The sequence below is a fragment of the Passer domesticus genome, chromosome 15, assembly GCF_036417665.1.
Source record: "Passer domesticus isolate bPasDom1 chromosome 15, bPasDom1.hap1, whole genome shotgun sequence".
In the NCBI taxonomy this organism is placed as follows: Eukaryota; Metazoa; Chordata; class Aves; order Passeriformes; family Passeridae; genus Passer; species Passer domesticus.
The window spans coordinates 576985-599668 of record NC_087488.1 but is presented as its reverse complement, the minus strand read 5'-3'; the positions used below and the strand labels follow the sequence as shown (position 1 = coordinate 599668).

At 51.2% G+C, this 22684-nt stretch overlaps 1 protein-coding gene and 2 long non-coding RNA genes across 4 annotated transcripts; 2 read left to right on the top strand and 1 right to left on the bottom strand.

The window, feature by feature from the left end:
- Window positions 1–6168: 6168 nt before the first annotated feature.
- Window positions 6169–10511, bottom strand: LOC135281391 (uncharacterized). Of its 2 annotated transcripts, none has more exons than XR_010348056.1 (3): window positions 10375–10511; window positions 10085–10262; window positions 6169–6418 (listed from the first exon to the last, which is right to left on the bottom strand). It is a non-coding gene; the product is annotated as an uncharacterized LOC135281391 (long non-coding RNA). The 2 variants fall into 2 exon arrangements; XR_010348055.1 differs by lacking the exon at window positions 6169–6418 and adding an exon at window positions 9637–9767.
- Window positions 10512–10647: 136 nt separating this feature from the next.
- On the top strand, window positions 10648–12712 carry LOC135281392 (uncharacterized). Its single transcript, XR_010348057.1, has 2 exons — window positions 10648–11067; window positions 11178–12712. It is a non-coding gene; the product is annotated as an uncharacterized LOC135281392 (long non-coding RNA).
- A 2651-nt stretch (window positions 12713–15363) lies between these two features.
- Window positions 15364–22171, top strand: LOC135281653 (serine/threonine-protein kinase pim-1-like). Its single transcript, XM_064390701.1, has 5 exons — window positions 15364–15555; window positions 19828–19878; window positions 20067–20433; window positions 21046–21225; window positions 21463–22171. Exons 1-5 carry the CDS (start codon window positions 15364–15366, stop codon window positions 21567–21569), a joined length of 897 nt encoding a protein of 298 aa, XP_064246771.1. The 3' UTR covers window positions 21570–22171.
- Window positions 22172–22684: the final 513 nt, after the last annotated feature.

Genomic DNA, 22684 nt, shown 5'->3' with positions numbered 1-22684 from the left:
TGTTTTGTGTTGGAGGGCTGAGTTATCACTGAAGTTTTTCACTTCTAATACTTGGTAATATCAGTGCCATTTTGTCAGTAAGGAGCACACTCAGTGCCTGAGACATCTCCATCTCCACCTGCTTCACAACTCCACTTGAAGGCAGATGAAAATTATTTCCTTGTAAATGACCTGTTTTCACCAAACTCTGCAAACTCTTACTGAGGCTCTTTGCCATGAAGTTGATTTTCTATTTATTTTTTCCTTTTTTTTTTTTTTTAATAAGAATTGCTTTCTCCTTGCAAATGTTAAGTAAATTTTTCCCCGCCTGGGATGTCAGAAGGTACACATCCTGTACAGAAACACTCCCCAACTGCATCAATAACCTTTTTGTACTGCTGAGTGAGTCCTAGAAAACTGCAGAGCAGTTTTGTGTCTCTGCAGGTTACTTGGCAATCAATTCTCCATCTCTGATAAATCCTAATTTACAAGGAGGATGTGACGAACTCCCTCCTCTGCAATCAGGAGTTGGCAGTGCCCATTCTTCTGCAAATGTATGGGTTCAGCAGAATAATATCATAGGAACAGAGATGTTCTGCAGCATTCCTGCTTGGTTTGCTCCTCATTTTGTGGGGCAGACAGCAGCCTTCTACAGCCCTAAAAAGGACAGGGAATTTTCTGGACTGGAAAGAAAAGCATCCGTGAGAGAGGCAGAATGTGATGCTGTTACCCATGGCTGGTGTTCCCACCTCTGTTGTCAAATTTGCCTCCCTTGCTGCCCTGGGGCATCTGAGTAATGGGTGGTTTGTAGTGATGTTCTCCTTATTGAAATCAGTCAAGAGTTTGTGGACTTATTTCCAGCATGAAAACAAACCCTGTTTTGCTGGTTGTATGAGGGAAAAAATTATTTCAGGCAGAGAGAGGAAGAAAGAGGTGAGAGACCACTGAATTTTTTCCATGTGGCTGCAGGGAGGGAGAACAGTTGTGGTGTGGAGATGCGTTGTTAATGTAAAAGCAACAAAAAGCAACCCAAATAGTGAGTGAGCATCACTTGAGCTGCACCTCTGCCAGTTAGGGATGGATCCCTCCTGCTCCTTCCCATGCCTGAGGCGCCTGTGTGGGGCTGGTTGTCCCTGTCATTTACCTTTCAATTGCACAACAAACAACAAGTTTCTTGGAAAACAGTTGGCTTTTCAGACTCTCCCGGGCATTCAAGTGAGTCCAGAAGATGCGGGGATGAGCTGATAAGTGGCTTTGGATGGTCTTGGCTGTTGGGTGTTGCTGTGTTTCCTGATGCTCCAAAGCAATCCCTGGCATGCTGCTTTTGTGAAAGGCAGAACAGCTCAAGAGAAAAATGTGCTTGAAATTACCTGTCCTGGGGAAATGCAATCACTGCGAATTTTCTGCTAGGAACTTCTTGTGAACAAAGATGGAGCCTGAATGAGGGATGTGCCCTTGTGGGGGTGCCTTACACTGACACAAAGCTCTCTGTGCCTCTCCAGAGGGTTGTCACCCTACAGAAAGTTGTCACTTGAGGAATCTCCTGGCAGGGCAGGGAGGGAGATTTGACATCACAGCTGCATGGCTGGCAAAAACAACGAGGCAAATTCTCCTTTTCTGGCCAGGAAAGCGAGGGTGTGTGCCTGCTGTGTTCCACGAGGAGGAAATCAATTGCTGAGGGATTTCTGCTGGGAGATTTGTGCTTTATGAAATTCATGCCAGGGGCAGAGGACTGAGGAGCTGCCAACGATAGCACTGTCTTCCTCCCCTCTGCTGCTTTAATTGTTTGTAATGATTTAATAAATTGCACTGTTCTTCCCTGCAGCAAACATAGGCATGTGGCATTTTATTATCTTTATTAGGGCCCCTGTTTGGAATTTCTTTGCTGTATTTCCTTCTTTGCAGAATTGGTCCAAAACTTGGAGGGGTTGGTGTGAGAACTGGACTTTGTGCTGTCGACATTCTGAATGTTGAGCCAGTGCTAAATCCGTGCAACTATATGGGAATGAAATAAATGACATGATTTAAACAAGGAAATGCTCCTGGCTTAGGCATTTTATCTGCACAAATGCACACTAGGAGAGGAAGAGCAAATCAGGTACAAGCTCCCCATACTTACAGAAGAATGAATGGAAGTAACTTCCTGTTTAGGCTGGAAATTAGGAGAACATTTGTACCCATCAGAAGGGTGTTGAACTGGAGCAGCTGCCTAGTGACAACAGACAAGTGGAGAAGTGAAACCCCAAATTAAAGGCTTTGAGTGTCAAGGTTTTTGGATGTTGGGGACAAACAGAAGCAGATCTTGAGTCCCACGGGCAATGCAGGCGGCTTCCCAGGGGAGCATCTCTGTCCCGTGCCAGGGCCCTGCTGCCCTGGTCCCACAGAGTGATTTGGGGGGTACCTGATGGCCCAGCAGAGCTTGGGGAAATGCCTCAATGTTTGCTGGATTTGAATGGCATTTGGGTCAAACTGAGTTTCTCCTCTGAGGGATGGAGTCTTGAGCTCTCACAGGTTTTGCTTGAACACTTCTTTAATCTGTCCCCTACCCCAAAAACCCCCAGCAGATCCCCTGCTCCTCCCTCTCTGTGTCTCCCCACAGCTGTGATCCTCAGAGCTTTTCCCTTACACAAAAAAACTGGAAATTGGCTGGGTTTTATTCCCTCTTGGCGACAAAATCGTCTCCTATTGTGCAGCTCAGGGGGAAAGGAACCTCTTCCTCCCTTCAGTTTTCTGCAACAAAGTGTTTTGTTCCTCTTTGTGAAGAACTAGGAAGAAACACTTCTTTTTAAGCTGAGGGAGCCCAATTCAATTCCCTTATCATTTTGAGCAAAAGAGCCAAGTTATTTATGTTGAAAGTCACTCCAAAATTTTGAAGAGATCTTTTTAGAAAATATTTCTCTTGGTGACTGATTATGAGTGGGTATGGGAAGAAACTCTTTGCCTTAAACCACTCAAAGCAGTAATTTCTTCCCAAAGAGTAGATGTAATTTCATTTGCTGGGTAAAAAAAATAAGTAGTAGTGGACCAAAGGAGCTTCAAGCTGATCTCCATTTGCTGTCAATGACTGAATTAAATGCACAGGGTTCCTCTCGCTGATAGGAACCAGACACAATGTTTTGTGCCAGACAAAACATTGCTTTTGGGTTATTGGAGGTTTTGTCAGAAATCTTTGTAGCATGAATAGTTCATGGACTTATCTCTGCTGGCTTCAGCCATTCCTGCTGTCCACCATATCTTGCTATTATAAGGCAGCTCTTTTCATTATGTTGTCTTTTAATTCAGATATCTGAGCCTTTTTCTACTTCTAGTCCCAGTTTTCAGGAGGACAAACATTTTCTTATCTGTGAGTGTATTCAGTGGTGGCCACACAAGTGAAGGCAAGGAGCTGGCAGGTGATAATTTATGGAACTCCATAATGGGCAAAACTCAGCATCAATTTCCATCTCCCTAGAAATATCTATTTCTTTTCTTGTCTCTTGTGCACTTTGTGGCTGGTCTGAGTTTAGTGCTTGGAAATGAAATTCTATGGATCCCAATTCTTTTGAGAGAGAATAATCTTGTACACAAAGCCAAATAAATTGAACTTTTCAATATTAGAGCAGTTTGACATCCAGGCTTGGGGACCTGGCAGTGGTTAGTGCCTGGCCAGCCTCAGAACACAGAGTTCATCTGATTTAGGTGAAATTTCATTCACTGGAGACAAAGTAAAATTGCCTCTTATTTGCTCAGCACTAAAAATCCATCTGAAGCTGATTGCCAAGACTTGCTGCTGAGTGATGGGATTAACCCCTGCAATGGCACCATGAAATGAGAGACTGGGAGAGGAATATTAAACAATGATATTTCCAACCATGGGCAGACCCTGGAGTTCTGCTCTTGGCTTGGTGCTGTCAAAGGAGCGGCTTTTGATGGTTCTAGAGGCACTAACCTGGGCAGTGAAATGCACCTCAGGCACCAACTGCATCTCTGGTGTCTGCAAGTGCCTTTATCTCCCTTCATGCTCCTCAGAACCAAAATCCTGCAAGGACCAAGTGAATCTGAGACTTTGGAAAGGCCCAATAGTGACAGATTTTGGGGAGATTTGAGTCAGGAGATGGAAGCAGCAGCAGCAGGTGCTGTAATCTTTATCCTTGCGCTCTCCTGCATGCTGATGCATGTGTGAAGGAGGCAGGGATTCCATAAAGCACCTTCTGTAGCTCCTGAGGGAAAACCAGTGGCAAGTTCTTTAATTTCTTAGAGTTTCAGGCATGTGTTGTGTGGCTGTGCTGCCCCCCAGGGCCAGGCTCTGCCACTCTCTGCTCCAGCTGGTGCTTCCAAACTGCCCTCTGTGATTTTTATTTGCAAACCAGCTCTCTGAGCAGCTTCCACTTTGCTTTAAAAATTCAGCACCACGTTTGTGGCTGAACAGGTCCCAGAGCTGGGGAGGAGGATTTGAGATGCAATTTGCATGACAGAGTTGTTACAGCGGGGAAAATGTCACATCCCTCCTGTGCCTGGAGCTGCTAATCTTATTCTGAACACTGAAAACCTCTTCAGCTGCTCTCATTATACCTCAATTTGATTACTGCTTTGATTTCACACCTCTTTCATGCAGGCTTTTCCTCTCTCCTTAGCTGGAATTGTCAGGCCTGAGGAGAGAAATTTTGTTGAGCCTTGGGACAGTTCCCATATATCCCTGCTCCTAAAGCTGCTTTGAATTATCTTGGGAACCTGAGCATGAGATAAACTGTCAGGAATTTAGTGAGAGGAAAAGTAAGGCACAGAGGCCAAAGTGTAAATGCAGAGTCTGGGGACTCTGTTGTGGGGATCTGGGCCCTGCAAACATATGTTTTTCTTTGTGAATGGCTGATTCCTTCTGTATCTCCTCCTGAAATTCGGAGCACCAGGGCTCGTGCTGGAACTGCAGCCACACAAACTCCCCACGGAGCTTTGTGGGACCCAGTGGGAATCATTGATTTGCTGCTTTTGATGAAAAGTTGTGACATGAACCTCAGTGTCGGGGAGGTGACACGTTAATGCTGCTGCTGTCAGACAGTGCCCACACACTGTGTCTGGAGACAGCTCTGGAGAAGATGAAGAAAAACCAGGATTAAATCCCATGTGCTACTGAGCTCTATCAAAAATGGCTTAGAGTGAAGTCTGTGAAGTGACTGGGGAGAGCTGGATGAAAGGGACAGCTCTGAGAAGTGTGTGGTACATCAGGGATGTCCTAATACTGATCTTTGCACGGAGATGAAAAAGTATCAGTTTCAATGGCCTGAATGTCTGGTTCTGGAAATTCTGCATTGCACAAGATGTGCTGAGCTCATCTGGCTCTGAAATATCATCTCTGCACCTTAGCTAGGAACGACATCAGAGTTCTGAACAGATTCATCAAAATCAGTCATAAGCCAGAAGCAAAACCTTGGCAATACACATCGGTGGCTGGTGAGGAGACCAAAAGCTTCCATTCTTGTTCTTGCAGAATGAATTCAGCAATAAAAATCCTCTCTCTTGGCATTAAAATACTTTAGTTGCAGCTCTGCCCCAGACTGTCAGTGTCAAGTATTTCTCTGGGTGGCTGGGGGTAGGTTCTCCCCCTGGAGCTCTCTGCAGGTTGATGCTAATGCCAGATGTTCCCTCAGGTTCAGATGTTTTGCTGCCTAAGCAGAGTGTGCAGAACAGGGATTACAAGCACTGACATTTGCTGTGCTAGAAAGTGCAAGGGACACATTTGTGCCAATGAAGGTCACACCTTGAACTAGGAGGATCAATTCTTGTTGTGCTCAGAGGAGTCTGGGGAGAGAGGGGGTTTCCAAAGGAAATCTTGGTCCATGTAGGGCTGAGGCTCCCTCCAGGCTGGCTCCAGCCCCTCAGGGTGCCCAGGAGCAGGGCTTGCCCACAGCCCAGTGCTCCCTCCTTAGCCCTGGGGCTGCCCAGGGAAGAGCCATGGCTGAGGCTCTGCAGGAGCACACAGGCTCAGCCCTGCTCCAACATGGGATCCATGGGCCAGGGCACGCTGGGCTTTGCCCCTACAGCTCCCAAGTGTGTCCAGAGAAACTGCAAGGAGAGGCTCACCTCTGTCAGTGGGACCCCCACTCCTGGGGTGGCTGTGCCAGGGACCCCCAGTCCTGGCGACCTGGAGCAAGTGGAAACAACCATTTTCCAAAATGCTGCCTGTGCCTGAAGCAAATGCAAGGAGAACTGGGGTGTGAAAAGTAAAATTTGTTTATTACAGAAAAACAGCAGCAAAAATGCAGAATACATTTACATTGTAAGAATATTTGTAACAACAACAATAGATAGAACATATATACATAAAAACCTACCTAGCAAAACTATGGGAAACGTATTTACAGATGTCAAAAATAGCCCTACAATCTACATTCTAAAGAACAACAACAAACTGTAGAACATATATACACAAGGGTGGTGTCTCTGTCTGTGCTGTCCATCGCACCTGGAAGAAAAGCAAATGCCACGGTCACTCCAGTCAGGCACAGAGGGCTCTTGCATGTGCCCCCAGGCTGGCAGACACTGGCCCAGCAGCAGGACTCTGCTACCAGGACTGAGCCTGGCTGGGTCTGGGAGGGAGCTTGTGTGGAGCAAGCAGGCACAGGACAGGCTGTGGATGGCCACCAGAATCCAGTGCCCTGGGTACAATGTCCCTGAGCAGGGAGCACCCAGCCCAGCCCCAGCCTGGCAGCAGGAGACCCACTCTGCCTGTCCTGCTGCTGGCATTGCTCTTCAGCCCAAGATCATGGCCTCTTCCTCATCTTTTTAATCAATATCCATGTCCACAATGAACTCTTCCATATCCACATCCATCTCCTCTTCCACCTTCACCTCCACCTCCATCTCTTCCTCTCCAGGGACTTCTCCCTCTGTCTCCATGTCCTCCTCTCTATCAATCTCTGTACTCACCTCCATCTCCTCCTCTCTGTCTGGGACAGCCTGCAGAGGTAGCAGAACCTCAGAGTGGGGTCCCTGTCCCACTCCATCCCCACAGAGCTCCAGCCCACCCAGGCAGGTGTGGGGTGTCCACCTCCATGGAATGGCACCATACCTTCCCCAGAACAAATGGGAGCATCCTGCGGGGCTGGATGATGAAATCCAGGCACTCAGGAGCTGTCAGGAATGATCGGGGGATCGGGGGGATAAGAAGAGTGAAAGGCGAGGGCAGGAGCAAGGTGAAGAGCGTGCAAACACAACGGCCAAGGGTTGTGTTGTGCCCTTTGCTGGGCGCTGGACGTTCCAGCTGGAGTGTGGGCTGTGACATCACAGTTCCCAGGCTCCATCTGAAGTGGACAGTGGAGACTATTGGAATGATGGAGTCCCTGAATGGTTGGGCTTGGAAGGGAGCCTGAAGAACAACATCTTGTTCCCAGCTGAGCAGTCTTCCCCCACAGCAGGCTGCTGAGAGCCCTGTTGCCAAGGATGGGGCATGCACAGCCTCTGTGCACAGCCTGGGCCAGTGCCCCACCACCTCCAGTGGAAAAGAGCAGCTTCCTTAGATGCAGCTTCAATCAACCTGCTGCAGTTGAAAGCCAATCCCCCTTGTCCTGTCAGCACGGGTCCTGCTGAACACTCTGTCCCCTTCTTTCCTGCGGGACCCTTCCAGTCCTGCACAGCCACAGGGAGGTCTCCCAGTGTCTCCTCTCTCCAGGCTGAGCATCCCCAGCCCCACTTGCCCAGCAGTCAGTCACATCAGGGCGAGTCAAGGCTGAAGGGTAGCAAATAGCATCGGGAACTGACAGATGCAAGCTTTAGACCCAGGTTTGCCTCTAAGTGTACAAAATTAATAACAGTGGAGGGGAAGATGGTGGGACACTGGTTCTGTTCTAACTGGTGATTTATTTTTCTTCTTTTCTGTCATGCTGACTCAGGTTTTTCTGTTTGAAAGGAAGCTTGGCAAAATGTCCATTGTCTTCTCCATTTGTGAAAGACCAAGTGGAGTCTGGGCAGGCTGATATGCAGAGCAAAACCTGAAAATATACTAGTGATCCTGAGCCTGGGGGATGCAGCTAAACCCAGCCAAAAGCAATTTCTGGAAAGCTGATACTCGTTTACATTATCTTGAGTTTGGCTTTGCCAACTTCACCAGTCATTTATGAAAAAGCTAACAAAGAACTCAAACCAAATCATACAAAAACCCAAACAAACAAACAAACAAACAAACAAATAAACAAACCAACCAATGAACCAACCAACCAACCAACCAACCAACCAACCAACCAACCAACCAACCAACCAACTAACCAACCCATGCAGCAAACCAATCAAAGAGATAAAAAATGCCAAATAAAACTAAAGGAAATGAAGAGTTAGTACTAGTTGTGAGGATAGCACAGCAGGCAAATGGCTGCTTCCCACAGGATCACCATCAAAAAGCCACATAGAACAGCTGCTCCAAAATATAACCAACAGGAGAAAAAGAAAAAGTGATGCATGGCAACTTTGGGGGCAGCTCCACATTCAGGTGAAGGATGAGCACGCAGTGGTACAGATCCAGCATTGCCCACCCTCCAGGCTGCTGTTTGCTCCTGGTGAAAGACCCTTGCAGGACTGTGGCCCCTCTCAGTGCAGTGTCAGTCACTGCCAGAGCCCTCAGCTGAGCCACTGGCATTTGCAGAGTGACATCCAGCTGCAATCCTACTGCCTGCTGAGCATCTGTGGAAGATCCTGAGCATCTTCATGCCTAGGACCACAAAACAGCTCAGGATTTCTCTGAACTGCTTTTCAGGGGGGCTTTCCATATCTCCGTGAGATCTGTTCATCCCTCAACATGTATGACTTGATGTACAATGATGCATTTGTGTTCCTTCCTTCCTCCTGTGTGCCAGTGAGAAACCATCCATGGGAATGGAGGATGTTGTGTGCAGGGCAATGTATTCCTGGCTTGCCATTTTGCTTCACTGTCACTCAGCTGAACATGGTCCTTATCTAAGAAGGACTTAGAACTTGCAACAAGTGGTAAATTAACCTGCTCCGCTCTCCTTAGCATGGGTGTGATGAGTGTTAAGGAAAGCAGCGAGCGCTTGCCAGGATGGGAGCTTGTTCTTTGCCAGGGAGGAGGGAGAAAATCTTGCTTGGAGTAAATAAAGCAACTCTGCTTCCCCAGGAAGAGAAGCAATTAAATATGTGAGTGCTGCATGTGATGATTTGCACAAGGATTGTCTACTATGCAGCAATGTTCCCAATAAACCATGCTTCTCCTGACCTTCATTTTTCTGGGTTTCCACCACATGATAGAAGAGACAATCAATGAAAAAAAAAGCAAAACAACTTGTGGGGAGACGTTTTTTCCTTTCTTCAGGCTTCCTCTTTCTTTTGTTCCCTCCAGAGCTCTCACTTCATTTCTGCTGTGGTTTGGAGCTCGTGCTTCCCTCTTTCCTGATGCCCTGTGCTTCTTTTGGCTCTGGGTGTCCTGGACACTCTTAATTGTGGATTTTTTCCCCTTCATCTACTTCTGACCTCCAGCCCTGGGAACCTGGAGCAAGTGGAAACTACAACTTTGCAAAATGCTGCCTGTGCCTGAAGCAAATGCAAGGAGAACTGGGGTGGGAAAAATAAAATTTGTTTATTACAGAAGAATAGCAGCAAAAATACAGAACATATTTACATTGCAAGAATATTTGTAACAACAACAATCGATAGAACATATATACAGAAAAACCTATGTAACAAAAAATATATGAAACGTATTTACAGAAGACAAAAAGCCCTAAAACCTATATCCTAAAGACAACATCAAAGTGTAAAACGTATGTACAAAATGGTGGCATCTCTCCCCATGATGTCCATCGCACCTGGAAGAAAAGCAAATGCCACGGTCACTCCAGTCAGGCACAGAGGGCTCTTGCATGTGCCCCCAGGCTGGCAGACACTGGCCCAGCAGCAGGACTCTGCTACCAGAACTGAGCCTGGCTGGGTCTGGGAGGGAGCTTGTGTGGAGCAAAGCAGGCACAGGACAGGCTGTGGATGGCCACCAGAATCCAGTGCCCTGGGTACAATGTCCCTGAGCAGGGAGCACCCAGCCCAGCCCCAGCCTGGCAGCAGGAGACCCACTCTGCCTGTCCTGCTGCTGGCATTGCTCTTCAGCCCAAGATCATGGCCTCTTCCTCACCTTTTTAATCAATATCCATGTCCTCAATGGACTCTTCCATATCCAATTCCATCTCTTCTTCCACTTTAACCTCCACCTCCATCTCCTCCTCCCCAGTGTCTTCTCCGTCTGTCTCCATGTCCTCCTCTCTATCAATCTCTATATCCACCTCCATCTCCTCTTCTCCATCTGGGACAGCCTGCAGAGGCAGTAAAACCTCAGAGTGGGGTCCCTGTCCCACTCCATCCCCACAGAGCTCCAGCCCACCTGGGCAGGTGCGGGGTGTCCACATCCATGGAATGGCACCATACCTTCCCCAGAACAAATGGGAGCATCCTGCAGGGCTGGATGACAAAATCCAGGCACTAAGGATCTTTCAGGACTGAGGAAAGTTGACAAGCAGAGTGGGCAGGAGCAGGGTGAAGAGCGTGCAAACACAAAGGCCAAGGGTTGTGTTGTGCCCTTTGCTGGGTGCTGGACGTTCCAGCTGGAGCGTGGGCTGTGACATCACAGTTCCCAGGCTCCATCTGAAGTGGACAGTGGAGACCGTGGAATGATGGAGTCCCTGAACAGTTGGGCTTGGAAGGGAGCCTGAAGAACAACATCTTGTTCCCAGCTGAGCAGTCTTCCCCCACAGCAGGCTGCTGAGAGCCCTGTTGCCAAGGATGGGGCATGCACAGCCTCTGTGCACAGCCTGGGCCAGTGCCCCACCACCCCCAGTGGAAAAGAGCAGCTTCCTTAGATGCAGCTTCAATCAACCTGCTGCAGTTGAAAGCCATCCCCCCTTGTCCTGTCAGCACGGGTCCTGCTGAACACTCTGTCCCCTTCTTTCCTGCGGGACCCTTCCAGTCCTGCGCAGCCACAGGGAGGCCTCCCAGTGTCTCCTCTCTCCAGGCTGAGCATCCCCAGCCCCACTTGCCCAGCAGTCAGTCACATCAGGGCGAGTCAAGGCTGAAGGGTAGCAAATAGCATCGGGAACTGACAGATGCAAGCTTTAGACCCAGGTTTGCCTCTAAGTGTACAAAATTAATAACAGTGGAGGGGAAGATGGTGGGACACTGGTTCTGTTCTAACTGGTGATTTATTTTTCTTCTTTTCTGTCATGCTGACTCAGGTTTTTCTGTTTGAAAGGAAGCTTGGCAAAATGTCCATTGTCTTCTCCATTTGTGAAAGACCAAGTGGAGTCTGGGCAGGCTGATATGCAGAGCAAAACCTGAAAATATACTAGTGATCCTGAGCCTGGGGGATGCAGCTAAACCCAGCCAAAAGCAATTTCTGGAAAGCTGATACTCGTTTACATTATCTTGAGTTTGGCTTTGCCAACTTCACCAGTCATTTATGAAAAAGCTAACAAAGAACTCAAACCAAATCATACAAAAACCCAAACAAACAAACAAAAAAACAAACCCATGCAGCAAACCAATCAAACAAATAGATAAAAAATGCCAAATAAAACTAAAGGAAATGAAGAGTTAGTACTAGTTGTGAGGATAGCACAGCAGGCAAATGGCTGCTTCCCACAGGATCACCATCAAAAGCCACATAGAACAGCTGCTGCAAAATATACCCAACAGGAGAAAAAGAAAAAGTGATCCATGGCAACTTTGGGGGCAGCTCCACATTCAGGTGAAGGATGAGCACGCAGTGGTACAGATCCAGCATTGCCCACCCTCCAGGCTGCTGTTTGCTCCTGATGAAAGCCCCTTGCAGGACTGTGGCCCCTCTCAGTGCAGTGTCAGTCATTCCCAGAGCTCTCAACTGAGCCACTGGCATTTGCAGAGTGACATCCAGTGGGATACCCTTTTCGGTTTGTCTCCTAATGCCACAGGGGTCCTAAACAGTATATGCCATCCCATTTTTGTTCCGTTGATATTGACTGCTTGGTTTTATTTTGTCAGCAGTTCTATTCATTATGAATTGGAATATGATGAAGATACTAAGGAAGTTAGCACCTATAATTAGTGCACATAGCTTAACTGATGCGGCAGCTCATTTAATGCTTGCTAGGAAAGAACTAGAAAGATTTAATGAACCAAACTGGTAAAAAAAGAAATGGGGGATTTGTAATAAGTAGTAATACATTTGTTCATTAATTAAATCAATAGCTAAATAACTATATGTTATAAAACAATAGTTAAATAGCCAAAAAAACTTCTTGTGCAGATACATATGGTTGCTGGTTTACTATAGTGCTTTGGGAATTCCATTGTAAAGTTATGCCTTGTGAAAGGAAAGTAATGAGAAGCAGCTGTAATAACAATCCTTAAACTTGCTAGAATTGCTTAGCTTGCAGAAAGTGTATAGTACTAGTAAGAATTGCTTAGCTTGCAGAAAAGTGTATAGTGTTCTGTATAGCTATGCCTTATAAGGCATAAGTTCACTCAGCGTTCACAAAGAGGAAGACTAAGGGGGACTAAGCCTTCATCCCACGACCACCAGAAGGCAGAAAAAGACCCCCTAGCAACTGAATGAGCAAGCGCAGAAGACAGATCACGTCATCCCTAAACCCGGAGAAGAAGGCAATAAAAGGTGGACTCAGGGGATAGGAATTTTGTGAGCCAAAGTGGAGTGGAGACTCCGGGCCGCCCAGCGCCGTCCTTGCTTATTCTTGCTTGCAAAAATAATAAAGATAATTATTTGATCCTTAAATTCAGTGGACTTGTTTATCACACTGCCCAGACCCTAAACTGCCCCAAATGTGCCCCAGAAATGTCTCCAGGGACCCCAAAGTGGCCCCTTTTACCCTGTGCGTGAAAATAATAAAAAAATATGTCAAAAGATCTAAAAATAGCACTAATTAGCATTAAGAAGGAGAAATAAATGGCCAGTAGTGGTCAATGATTTAATGAAAGGAATTGTTTTATTTAAAACCAATGACAAATAATTTTTTGATTGCTAAAAATGTATTCAATTTTTCACATAAATATCAAAGGTAATAGAAATATACAGTAATACTAATATAAATTTTAAAACTATAATTATAATTTTATAAATTAATCAATCTTATTTATTTTAAAAATGCATACTTTTTTATGTTTTGGGATGTCAGTCCCAGGTGGGCCATGTCAGACATGGTGAGGCTGGGGTGAGGAGCAGGTTGTCCAAAATGGGTCAGCCTGCAAGGGGCTTGTTCCTCTCCATGCCCAGATCTTCTAGGGAGACATTCAGCATCAAGATCACCTGGGGAATCGTTCTTTCACCTCTTTTCTGAACTGAAAAATAAAAACCCACACACGTGATTAAAACAAACCATCATGCCGTCGGTGCACTGTGAAATCTCCCTCCTTAACAGAACTCCAGACTGACTCCAAGCAGCTTCACAAGCCCTGGAGGCTTGGAGGAAAATTGAAGGAAGAGAAAGAGCCCCCCAGGGCTTTCTGTATTTTAATCAGCCCCACGGTGGATTTGGGGCTGGGTCCAGGAGACTCAGGCACTGAGAGAAGGATGAAGAAGCTGCTCAAGGAGTCAGCAGCAAAACTCCAAGTGCCTTGGAGCATGGCTGGGCCCCAGTGAGGGCAGGGAGTGCCAAAGGCTCCCCAAGGACTGGTGAGAGCAGATCCTTGAGGCCAGGAGTGCAGGGAGCCCAAGGCTCTGGGCAGGGAACTGCAATGCTGAGCAAGGCCTGGGCTGGCTGGGGGAAGCAGAAAGGCCAAGCCCTGAGCCCAGCCTGGGCCAGCAGGGCCTGTCCCTCACGGGTGGCTCGGGGCTCTCTGTGGGGCAGGGGGATGTGAGGGGCAGCAAGGACAAATGCCATCAACCTGCAGCCCCTGCCAGCCTGGCCAGGGAGGCCGAGGGAGAGCCAAAGTGCAGCCCCTGCCAGGAAAGTTCCTGCTGTGGGGCCTCCAGAGGCGCTGCCCGAGCCCAGGGCACAAAGGCCTGGGTGCCTGTGGCCCTGCCAGCCCTGCCCAGCCCTTGGCCATCTGTCCTGCAGGCTGTGCCCCCTGTGCGTGCTGCTCCTGTGCCCTGGCCGGCTGCACTCGCCCCTCTCGCTGTGCCCCAGCATTTCTCAGCCAGCGTTTCTGTGCCCTTCCTGGGCTCCCTGCACCCAGCGCTGCCGGCTCCTGGCACACAGAGCCGGCCATGGCCCAGCCTCACGCTGCCACACCTCGAGCACCACAATTCCACCCTGGCAGGGACTTTGCTTTCTCCTCAGCTCCAGCCTGAACCTTCCAAGCTGCACTTTGGGGAGGTTTCCTGCAATTCCCACTCCCAAGGAAAGCTCTGTCTCCTGCTGGTCACAAACAGAGAAGGGCTGGTGGGAGAAGTGCTGGTCAGAGGCTCTTTAGGGCACAGTGATCATGAAATTATTGACTTTTTAAATATTTGGTAAAAGAAGGAGGGACATCAATAAATCTTCTACACTGGACTTTTGAGGGCAGACTTTGGTCTGTTGAGGATGCAGATTTGGGGAGGACTAAATCAGGTATTGATTTTTTAAAAAAAACAGCCCTTAAAAACAACTAGTTCCAGGAAGGATGGAAACACTTCAAAAAAGAAATCTTGAAGGGGCAAGAGTAGGCTGCCCCCTTTGTGCAGAAAGATGACCCAGAGGGGGAAATGACTGGCCTGGCTGGGCATGGAGCTTTTCAAGGAAAAGGGGGATTCAAAAGGGATTAAAAAGGATATTTCTAGGGATTAAAAAGAGGGTGCAGCACCTTTGGACATTGAGGCAGGTAAATCAAGAAATGTTTAAGGATGTTGTTAGGTCATGCAGAAAGAAAATTAGAGAGGTAAAAGCTCAGTTAGGACTTAACTTGGATACTTCTGTGAAGGATAATTATTATGTTTTTATAGGTACATTAATGTCAAAAGGAGGGGTAAGGACAACCTGCATTTCTTACTGTGAGGGATATGATTACCAAAGATGAAGAATGGACTGAGGTACTTCACCCCTTCTTTGCCTCAGTTTTCAACAATAAGACAGGCCATCCTCAGGACAAGTGTTCTCCTGAGCTGGTAGATGGGCACAGGGAGCAGAACAGCCCCCTGGAATCCAGGAGGAAGCAGCTGGAGACCTGCTGAGCCACTCAGGTGCTCACAGGTGTCTCTGGGATCAGATGGGATCCATCCTAGAGGGATGATGGAACTGGTGGATGAGCTCCCCAAGCTGCTCTCCATCATTTACCATCAGTCCTGGCTCAGCAGGGAGGTGCAAGAGGAGTGGAGGTGCCAACGTGAGCCCATCCCCAAGAAGGGCTGGAAGGAGGAGCTGGGGAACTCCAGGCCTGTCAGCCTGACCTGGGTGCTTGTCAAGGTTATGGAACAAATCACCTTGAGAGCCATCACAGGGCACCCACAGGATGGCTGAGGCATCAGAGCCAGCCAGCGTGGATTTCAATATCTGCAGTGATGATCTGCATGAGGGGACTGAGTGCACCATCAGCAAATTTGCAGATGACACCAAGATGGGTGTGAGTGTGGATGTGATGGAGGAGAGGAGGGCTCTGCACAAGGCCCTGGACAGGCTGGATCCAGGGCCCAAATCCAACAAGGTGAGGTTGAACAAGACCAAGTGCCAGCTCCTGATCTTTGGCCACAACAACCCGTGCAGCACTACAGGCTGGGGACAGAGTGGCTGGACAGCAGCCAGGCAGAAAAGGACCTGCAGGGACTGATGGACAGCAGGCTGGACATGAGGCAGCAGTGTGCCCAGGTGGGCAAGAAGGCCAATGGCTCCTGGCCTGGATCAGGAATGGTATGGCCAGCGGAGCAGGGCAGTGATTCTTATCCTGTTCTCAGCACAGGCTGGGCAGCACCTCCAGTGTTATATCTGGTTCTGGGCCCCCAATTTATGAAGGACATGGAGGGGCTGGAGCATGTCCAGAGAAGGGCGACAAGGCTGGTAAGGGGTCTGAAGCACAAGAGCTGTTACGAATGGCTGAAGGAGCTGGCGTTGTTTATCCTGGAGAAGAGGAGGCTCAGGGAAGTCAAGTCAGTGTCAGGACACAGTTTGGACTTGATTATCTCCAAGGTCTTTTCCAACCTTGCTGATTCTGGGATTCTCTGAAACCACCCTTGCAGCAGTTGCAGGATGAGCCCTGGGCCTCCTCTTCAGAAGCTCCAGCAGCCCAGGTGCCTCAGCTTCTCCTGCCAGCCCCAAAGCCCATCCTGTCAGTCCTGCAGAGCCTCTGCAGCTCCTCCTCATTGCCCAGAACAGGGAGCCCCACAGGCAGACACAGCAGCCCAGATGTGCCCCCCTGGCCTGGGGTGCCTCTGGCAAGGGAGCAGCACCAGGCACTGCAGGAGCCTGCAGACAATTCCTGCAGCACTTGGAGGATGATCCTGCTCCCCAAGGGATGTTCCCATGGTGCCAAGTCAGGAACTGCAATGCGGAGTGGGGCCAGAGAGGAAAGGGCAAACAGGGATGGGCTGTTTGCAGGGGAGGGAACAGGGCTGGGCAACAGGAAGAAATTTGTAGAAGGAAAAGTAAAGGAAGCAAAGGTGAAGCCAAGGAAATGCCCAGTGCAGTTTGGGGATGGCTGCAGGCAGCCATGGCTCTGAGCAACAGCATCTGCAGTTGCACAGGAAACTCCCAGCTGATGGGAACAAAATTTCTGGCTGACTGCAGAGGCTAGGACAAAGCTGAGTGGTTTCCCTGGTGTCCCCCAGCCCTTGCTGGCCCCAGGGGCTGATGGCATTTGTGCTCCCTCAGGTTCATGTCCCCACAGCAGCAGTATGGGGGTGCTCCTGCCTGCTCTGTGCAATGCAAACAGGGGCTCCTGAGCCAGTGCTGCCGGGGCTGTGCCTGCAAGGATGCGGCACCTGTGTGAGCTGGGGGAGAGGCCAGGGCTGCAGAGGGGGGATGTTGTTGGCAGCTCCATCAGGACGCTCTGGGACGCTGCCCTGGGCTGTGCAGCACACTGGGGATGGATCAGCCCCTGCTCTGCTGCTCCTTCCCGTCTCCCCCAGGGCCCTTGCAGAGCCCCAGCCATGCTGTTTGCCCCCAGCCTGCCCACGGCCAGCCTGGGGCTGCTCACCCTGGGGCTTTTCTGTGCTGAGCATTGGCCTGGCCGTGTTCTTGAGAGAGCCTGGGCAAGGAGCCTGCAGCCCCCAGGGCCTGGCCTGAGGCGTCAGCGCTGCCCCAGCAGTGCCCATGGCCTGTCCCTGCTGCAGCCCTGGCACTGCCACCCCCAGGACTGTGCCCGGCCCCGAGAGCACTCAGGCCCTGCAGCAACACCAGGGCCACCAGGGCAGCGGGGCAGGGCCACGGCAGCAGCACTGGCAACACCAAGTGCTGCTGCTGCTGCTGGGCACAGCTGCTGTGCCAGCACTGATCTGCCCCCAGCTCTGCACACAGACATTGCTGCTGCAGCTCCAGAGATGGCAAGAATAGAGGGATCTCTGGAGAAAACTCTGCTGGGACATCCTTTAGTTCCTTTAAAACCTTTGAGACTGCAGCCCATCATTGTCACAGTCTGTGGCCACAGGGAAGGTGGAGAGAAACAAAGTCAGAAATGGCAGAAACAATCATCTAGCTTTAGGAAGAATATTTAAAAAGGAAATGACAGGGAAATCAAAGAACCAAACCAACAGAGGTATAAGTGATGACTTTTATTACAAGTGATTTGCAGAAATTGGCAATCAGTTTAATACTTCCTAAGATGTGCAGTGATCAGTCTCCTCACTGCAGCCTTGAGCTCCTGGTTCCTCAGGCTGTAGACGAAGGGATTCAGGGCTGGAGGCACCACCGAGTACAGAACTGACACCAACAGATCCAGGGATGGGGAGGAAATGGAGGAGGGTTTCAGGCAGGCAAATACTGCAGTGCTGAGAAATGCATTTCTCCTGCATTTTTCCTTTACAGATTCTTTCAGTCATCTCCTGAGAGGTACAGTTTGTTCTGGTGCTTTTCATGAATTGATTGTACTCTTCATTTAGATGGAGATTTTAGAATTGATTTCAGATGTAGAAGAATCTGAACTGAGCACAGAAACAAACTCCCTCTGTCAGCCCATTTTCATCTTCTAGATCAATTTCAAGATGTCCTTGGGGGTGTTGGAATGATTATCACACAGCTCTCCACTTCTGGCTGCAGGCTCTGCAGATTGTTTCTCTGCATTCAGTCAGGCTTGCATTCCCCAGGAGTTCTTGGTAGCCTGTCATGTTTTCTTAGGGTAGAACAGTAACAATGAAAACCTTACCAATGGCACAACTGCCCAGCCCACAAGGAAAAGAGAAGAACAAGCAGTCAAGTTCTTCAAATATTTGTCCTGCTTTGCTGCAAGTGTGCTGCACACACAGTGTGGAAAGCCAAGAGGAGCTGCAGTTGGTGGCACACCTTGTGACAGAAGCTGCACCTCATTCTTCAGGAAAGGTTCTTGGAAAAAGCAAACAGGACTGAGGAGAAGTTTCTGGAAAAACTGAAAGAGCTTTTAAGAAATTAAATGAAAATTGAAACAATTCAAGACATTTTTCTCTATTTATTTTTATGCTCCCCTTTTCCATCTTGCACTTTCCATCTTTCCATCCCATTAATTCCAAACAGATCTCACCTCTAAGATCCATGAGTTGGCACGTTTTAGACATTTTAAGATACCATGACCTACACACAGTTTGGCTTCCCCTGTTTTTCTTGGAAAGCAATGCTGGAGAGGTAAGTGCAGTGTTTGTGTCAGGTACAAATTCTGCATTCAGGGAATGCGCTCTGAGAGTGTTTGACCCTCAGCAGGGACAATGCACAGCAGGGACCGAGGGGATTCCTGAGCCACTGTGCAGGAGTCCAGACTCTGGCTCTTGGCTGAACTTGGCAAAGTTCCCGTGTTTGGACAGGCTCAGGGGCTGCCCTCGGGGAACGTGGGGCTCGAGGCGGGGGCGAGCGGGCAACGGACAAACGGACACGGGGACAAACTGCCCCGGAGCTTCAGTTGCAGCAGCGGCGGCAGCAGCAGCAGCAGCGGCGGCAGCAGCAGCAGCGGCAGCAGCGAGACAGCGCGAGAAGAAACTTCAGATTCCCTTCTCCTCTCCCTCTCCCTCTCCCGCTGTCCCGTACCTCTCCCGGTCTCCTCTCCTCTCCCCGCCTCCCTCTCCCCGTACCTCTCCCGGTCTCCTCTCCTCTCCCCGCCTCCCTCTCCCCGTGCCCGGCCGGGCAATGCCCCCGGCCCGCCCCCGGCCCCGGGCGGGGCTGCCCCGTGCCCGCCCCCGGCCGTCCCGCCGCCTCCTGGCCTCAGCCCGGCTCTGGCCGTGCTGGCGCTGGCGCTGCTGGGCGGGGTTCAGTGCCTGGGGCTGGGGTGCTATTGCCTGCTTTTGGCTCCGCCTGGCCCGACCCCGACCCCGGCCCCGGCCCCGGCCCCGGCTCCTCCCGCGGCCCGCGGAGGACACACGCGGCGCAGCCGCTCCCGCCGCCTCCGCTGCGGCTTGCCCGGCCCCTGCTCCGCCACTCGGCAGCGCGGCCCCCGACCCCGAGCCGCCGCTGTCCCGTTGCAGGGAGCGAACGCCGGGGGATGGCCGGGCCGGGGCGGGTGAGGGGCGCTCGGGGGCCGTTGCTGGCCCCGGGCCGAGCGCTGACAGCCGCGTCCCGCCCGCAGGGAAGGCGCAGCAGCGCCTGAAGGAGCGGTACCGGCTGGGCTCGCTGCTGGGCCGGGGCGGATTCGGCAGCGTCTTCGCAGCAACGCGGCTCTCGGACGGCGCCCCGGTGAGCGGCGGGGCCGGCGGCGGGCGCAGGAGGAGGGAGTGGAGGAGGAGGAGCAGGGCGGAGGGGGCGGGTGGAGGATGGCACTGGGCATGGTGGACAGCGAGCTGGGCCCTGTTCTGCACTTGGCTTGCAGGTAGCCATCAAAAGGGTGCCACAGAACCGCGTCCATCACTGGGGTGAGCTGGTGAGTGAGCGAGGTGCTGTGCTGGGCAGGGATGAGCCGAGGCCCGGCAGGGTGGGAGCCGCCAGGACGCCTCGAGGGAGAGCGGGCATGGGGCCAGAGCAGGGTGCAGAGCATCCCGGGCTGGCTGAGGGCTTCCTGACCCCCGGCACGGCATCAGGCCCACTGACAGCATCGTGCTCCTCCCGCAGCCCGATGGCACCAGCGCGCCCCTGGAGATCGTGCTGCTGGACAAGGTGTCCAGTGGCTTCTCCGGTGTGGTCCAGCTGCTGGAGTGGGTTGAGCTCCCCAACGACATCTTGATGGTGGTGGAGCGGCCGGAGCAGTCTCAGGACCTGCACCATTTCATTCAAGCACGGGGCTTCCTGTCCGAGGGGGTGGCGCGGCAGCTGTTCCACCAGGTGCTGGAGGCCGTGCGGCACTGCACCAGCTGCGGGGTCCTGCACAGGGATATCAAACCAGAGAACATCCTGGTTGACCTGGCCACCGGGCAGGCCAAATTGATTGATTTTGGCTGTGGCACCTACCTGCAAGAGGCAGCCTACACTCACTTTGCAGGTGAGCCTACACAGGGGTGTGCTCCCGGTTCTGGTATCTCACGGCCCAAGATCTCACAGCCCAAGCTGGGTGTGGCAGCGGGGATTCTCCCTTTTGCTGCCCTTCATGGCCCTAAGATTTCAGCTGAGTTGGGTTTGAGCAGGGCTGGGTGGGGAGCCATCTTCCAGCCCTGCTGGCAGCCTTTGCCCACCACTCTGCCCAGGGGTGGGGCTGGGGCAGCCAGCCCAACAAAAACACCTGTGGGTGAGGGTAGCAGAGATGGAGGGGCCTGGAACCTGTGCCCCAGCCAGTTTGGTGTGCAGGTGAGAAGGGCTTGGGCTGCTCCACTCACCTGGTTTGTTCTGGGTTTGTTTTTGGGGCAATACAGGCAGGGAGGATGAAGGCATGGTTTTCCCTCAGCACTAAGTGTGTTTCTGTCATGGTTGGGCCTTGCCAGGGCTTCTGCTGCCCTTTTCCAACACCGATGGCTTCTTTTCCAACCCCATGTGTTGGAAAGAGGGGCAGTGGGTTACCCTGTGTGCCACTGGGACAGCCCCTGCATGCCCAGGGATGCTGGGGCCAGCTTCTGGGAGCAGCAGCATCCCCCTGATGAACTCCATCTGTATTCCATAGGAACACCATCATACAGCCCCCCGGAATGGACCCATTTTGGCTGGTACTATGGCAAGCCAGCTACCATCTGGTCCCTGGGCATCGTGCTGCACCAGATGGTCTGCGGGGAGCACCCTTTCAGGAGGGACCAGAACATCAGCTGGGACCATCAGCTCTCGCTGCCACAACGGCTCTCTCCAGGTGGATCCTCATCTCTGGGCACGGGGGGAATGCCAGTGCTGGGAGACAGCAGCGGGCTCGGGAGCATCCCGTTCTGGCAGCTGCTGAGGAGGTGGCACATGTCCTGCTCTCCCCCAAAACCAAGAAAGTTTAGGCCCAGCTCTGAGCACATCCAGCATGGAGTGGGCAGGGAATGGTTGGGCAAAGCCAACAGGAGCTTTCTCCAACTGACCAGCGGTTTCTGGTTTCTCTGCCCAGAGTGCCAAGATCTGATCAGGCAGTGTTTATCCATGCTGGACGTGGAAAGGCCCTCATTAGAAGAGGTGTTCTGTCATCCTTGGATGCAGGATATTCATCTGCCCTAGAAGAAGGGAGAGAGCCACAGGCACACTGTGCTGCAGGGCCCTGGTAAGTTACAGCTCCACACCTGCCTTGGCCATCAGAAGCAAAGGAATCCCAGACTTTTTTGTCCTGCCTGTGTCACTGCCCAGGGCTCATCAGATGGGAGCACACAGCCCTTGTGCTGGAGCTGAGCTGCTCTGCCCAGCCCTGGTGACCACCATCCAAGCAGGTTTTGCTTGTCCTGGTTCCCTGACAGCTGGGGCCCTGGGCAGAGCCCTGACAGCCTGGTCTGAGCCCAGGGAAGGAGAAGGAGCCCCTGGAAAATCTGTATCAGGTGGGGCTGCTGCTGCAGGAGACAGCGAGGATCACATCAAGGATGACAGCCTCTCCCTGGACCTGGCCACTGGTAAGCTTAAGTTGATGGACTTCAATTCTGGCACCTTCTTCAAAGCCTGGCTGCACAGCAAATTTACAGATGAGTCCACATGCAGGGGGATGCTCCCAGATTTGGGCATTGCACAGCCTGGCTGGGAACCAAAAGTTCCCACCCCACTCATTGCTGGGGTGGATACAACTGATCCTTCAGTCTGCTGCCCAGCTGCTTTTGGCAGGGCTGGGGGCATGAGCTGGGGTGGGTACGAAATGGGAGTGGGCTCCTGGCCCTGCCAACAGCCCCCAGCACCCACTGTGCCCCGGGCTGGGGCTGGGGCTGGGGCAGCCAGCCCAACACAAACAAACCCCCATGGTGGGAGCAGAGGTGGGACTCCAGAACCTGTGCCGGGGGTGCTTTGCTGTGCAGGCAAGGAAGGGCTTGGGCTGCTCCACTGCCCTTGTTTGCTTTGGGATCATCCTTATTGTGGGGGACAGTGCAGGGGGAAGGGAGAAAGCCTGGGCTTCCCTGACATGTGGGTGGGTTTTTCCCTGGCATGCAGGGCTTGGGCCTTCCTCAATCCCCTCACAGAGGTACGATTTTTTTACCTTTTGTCTTGTTTCCCCTTTTTCTCTGTAATCTATTTTCAATAATTTATTGTTTGTTTTTCTAGAGGAATCGTTCCAGCTGGGATCCAGTCTGGATCAGGAAGTGCTTGGGAGCAGCTGTGGCGTGGATGGGCCGTGCCCTTGGAGCAGGCTGAGGACA

Excerpts from the sequence above, each read along its gene's own strand:
- LOC135281653 (XM_064390701.1), top strand. The coding sequence starts at position 15,364 with ATGGCTGAGGCATCAGAGCCAGCCAGCGTGGATTTCAATATCTGCAGT. Across the intron at positions 20,434-21,045 it reads AGCCTACACTCACTTTGCAG|GAACACCATCATACAGCCCC; the intron begins GTGAGCCTACAC and ends TGTATTCCATAG. Across the intron at positions 21,226-21,462 it reads GCCACAACGGCTCTCTCCAG|AGTGCCAAGATCTGATCAGG; the intron begins GTGGATCCTCAT and ends TTCTCTGCCCAG.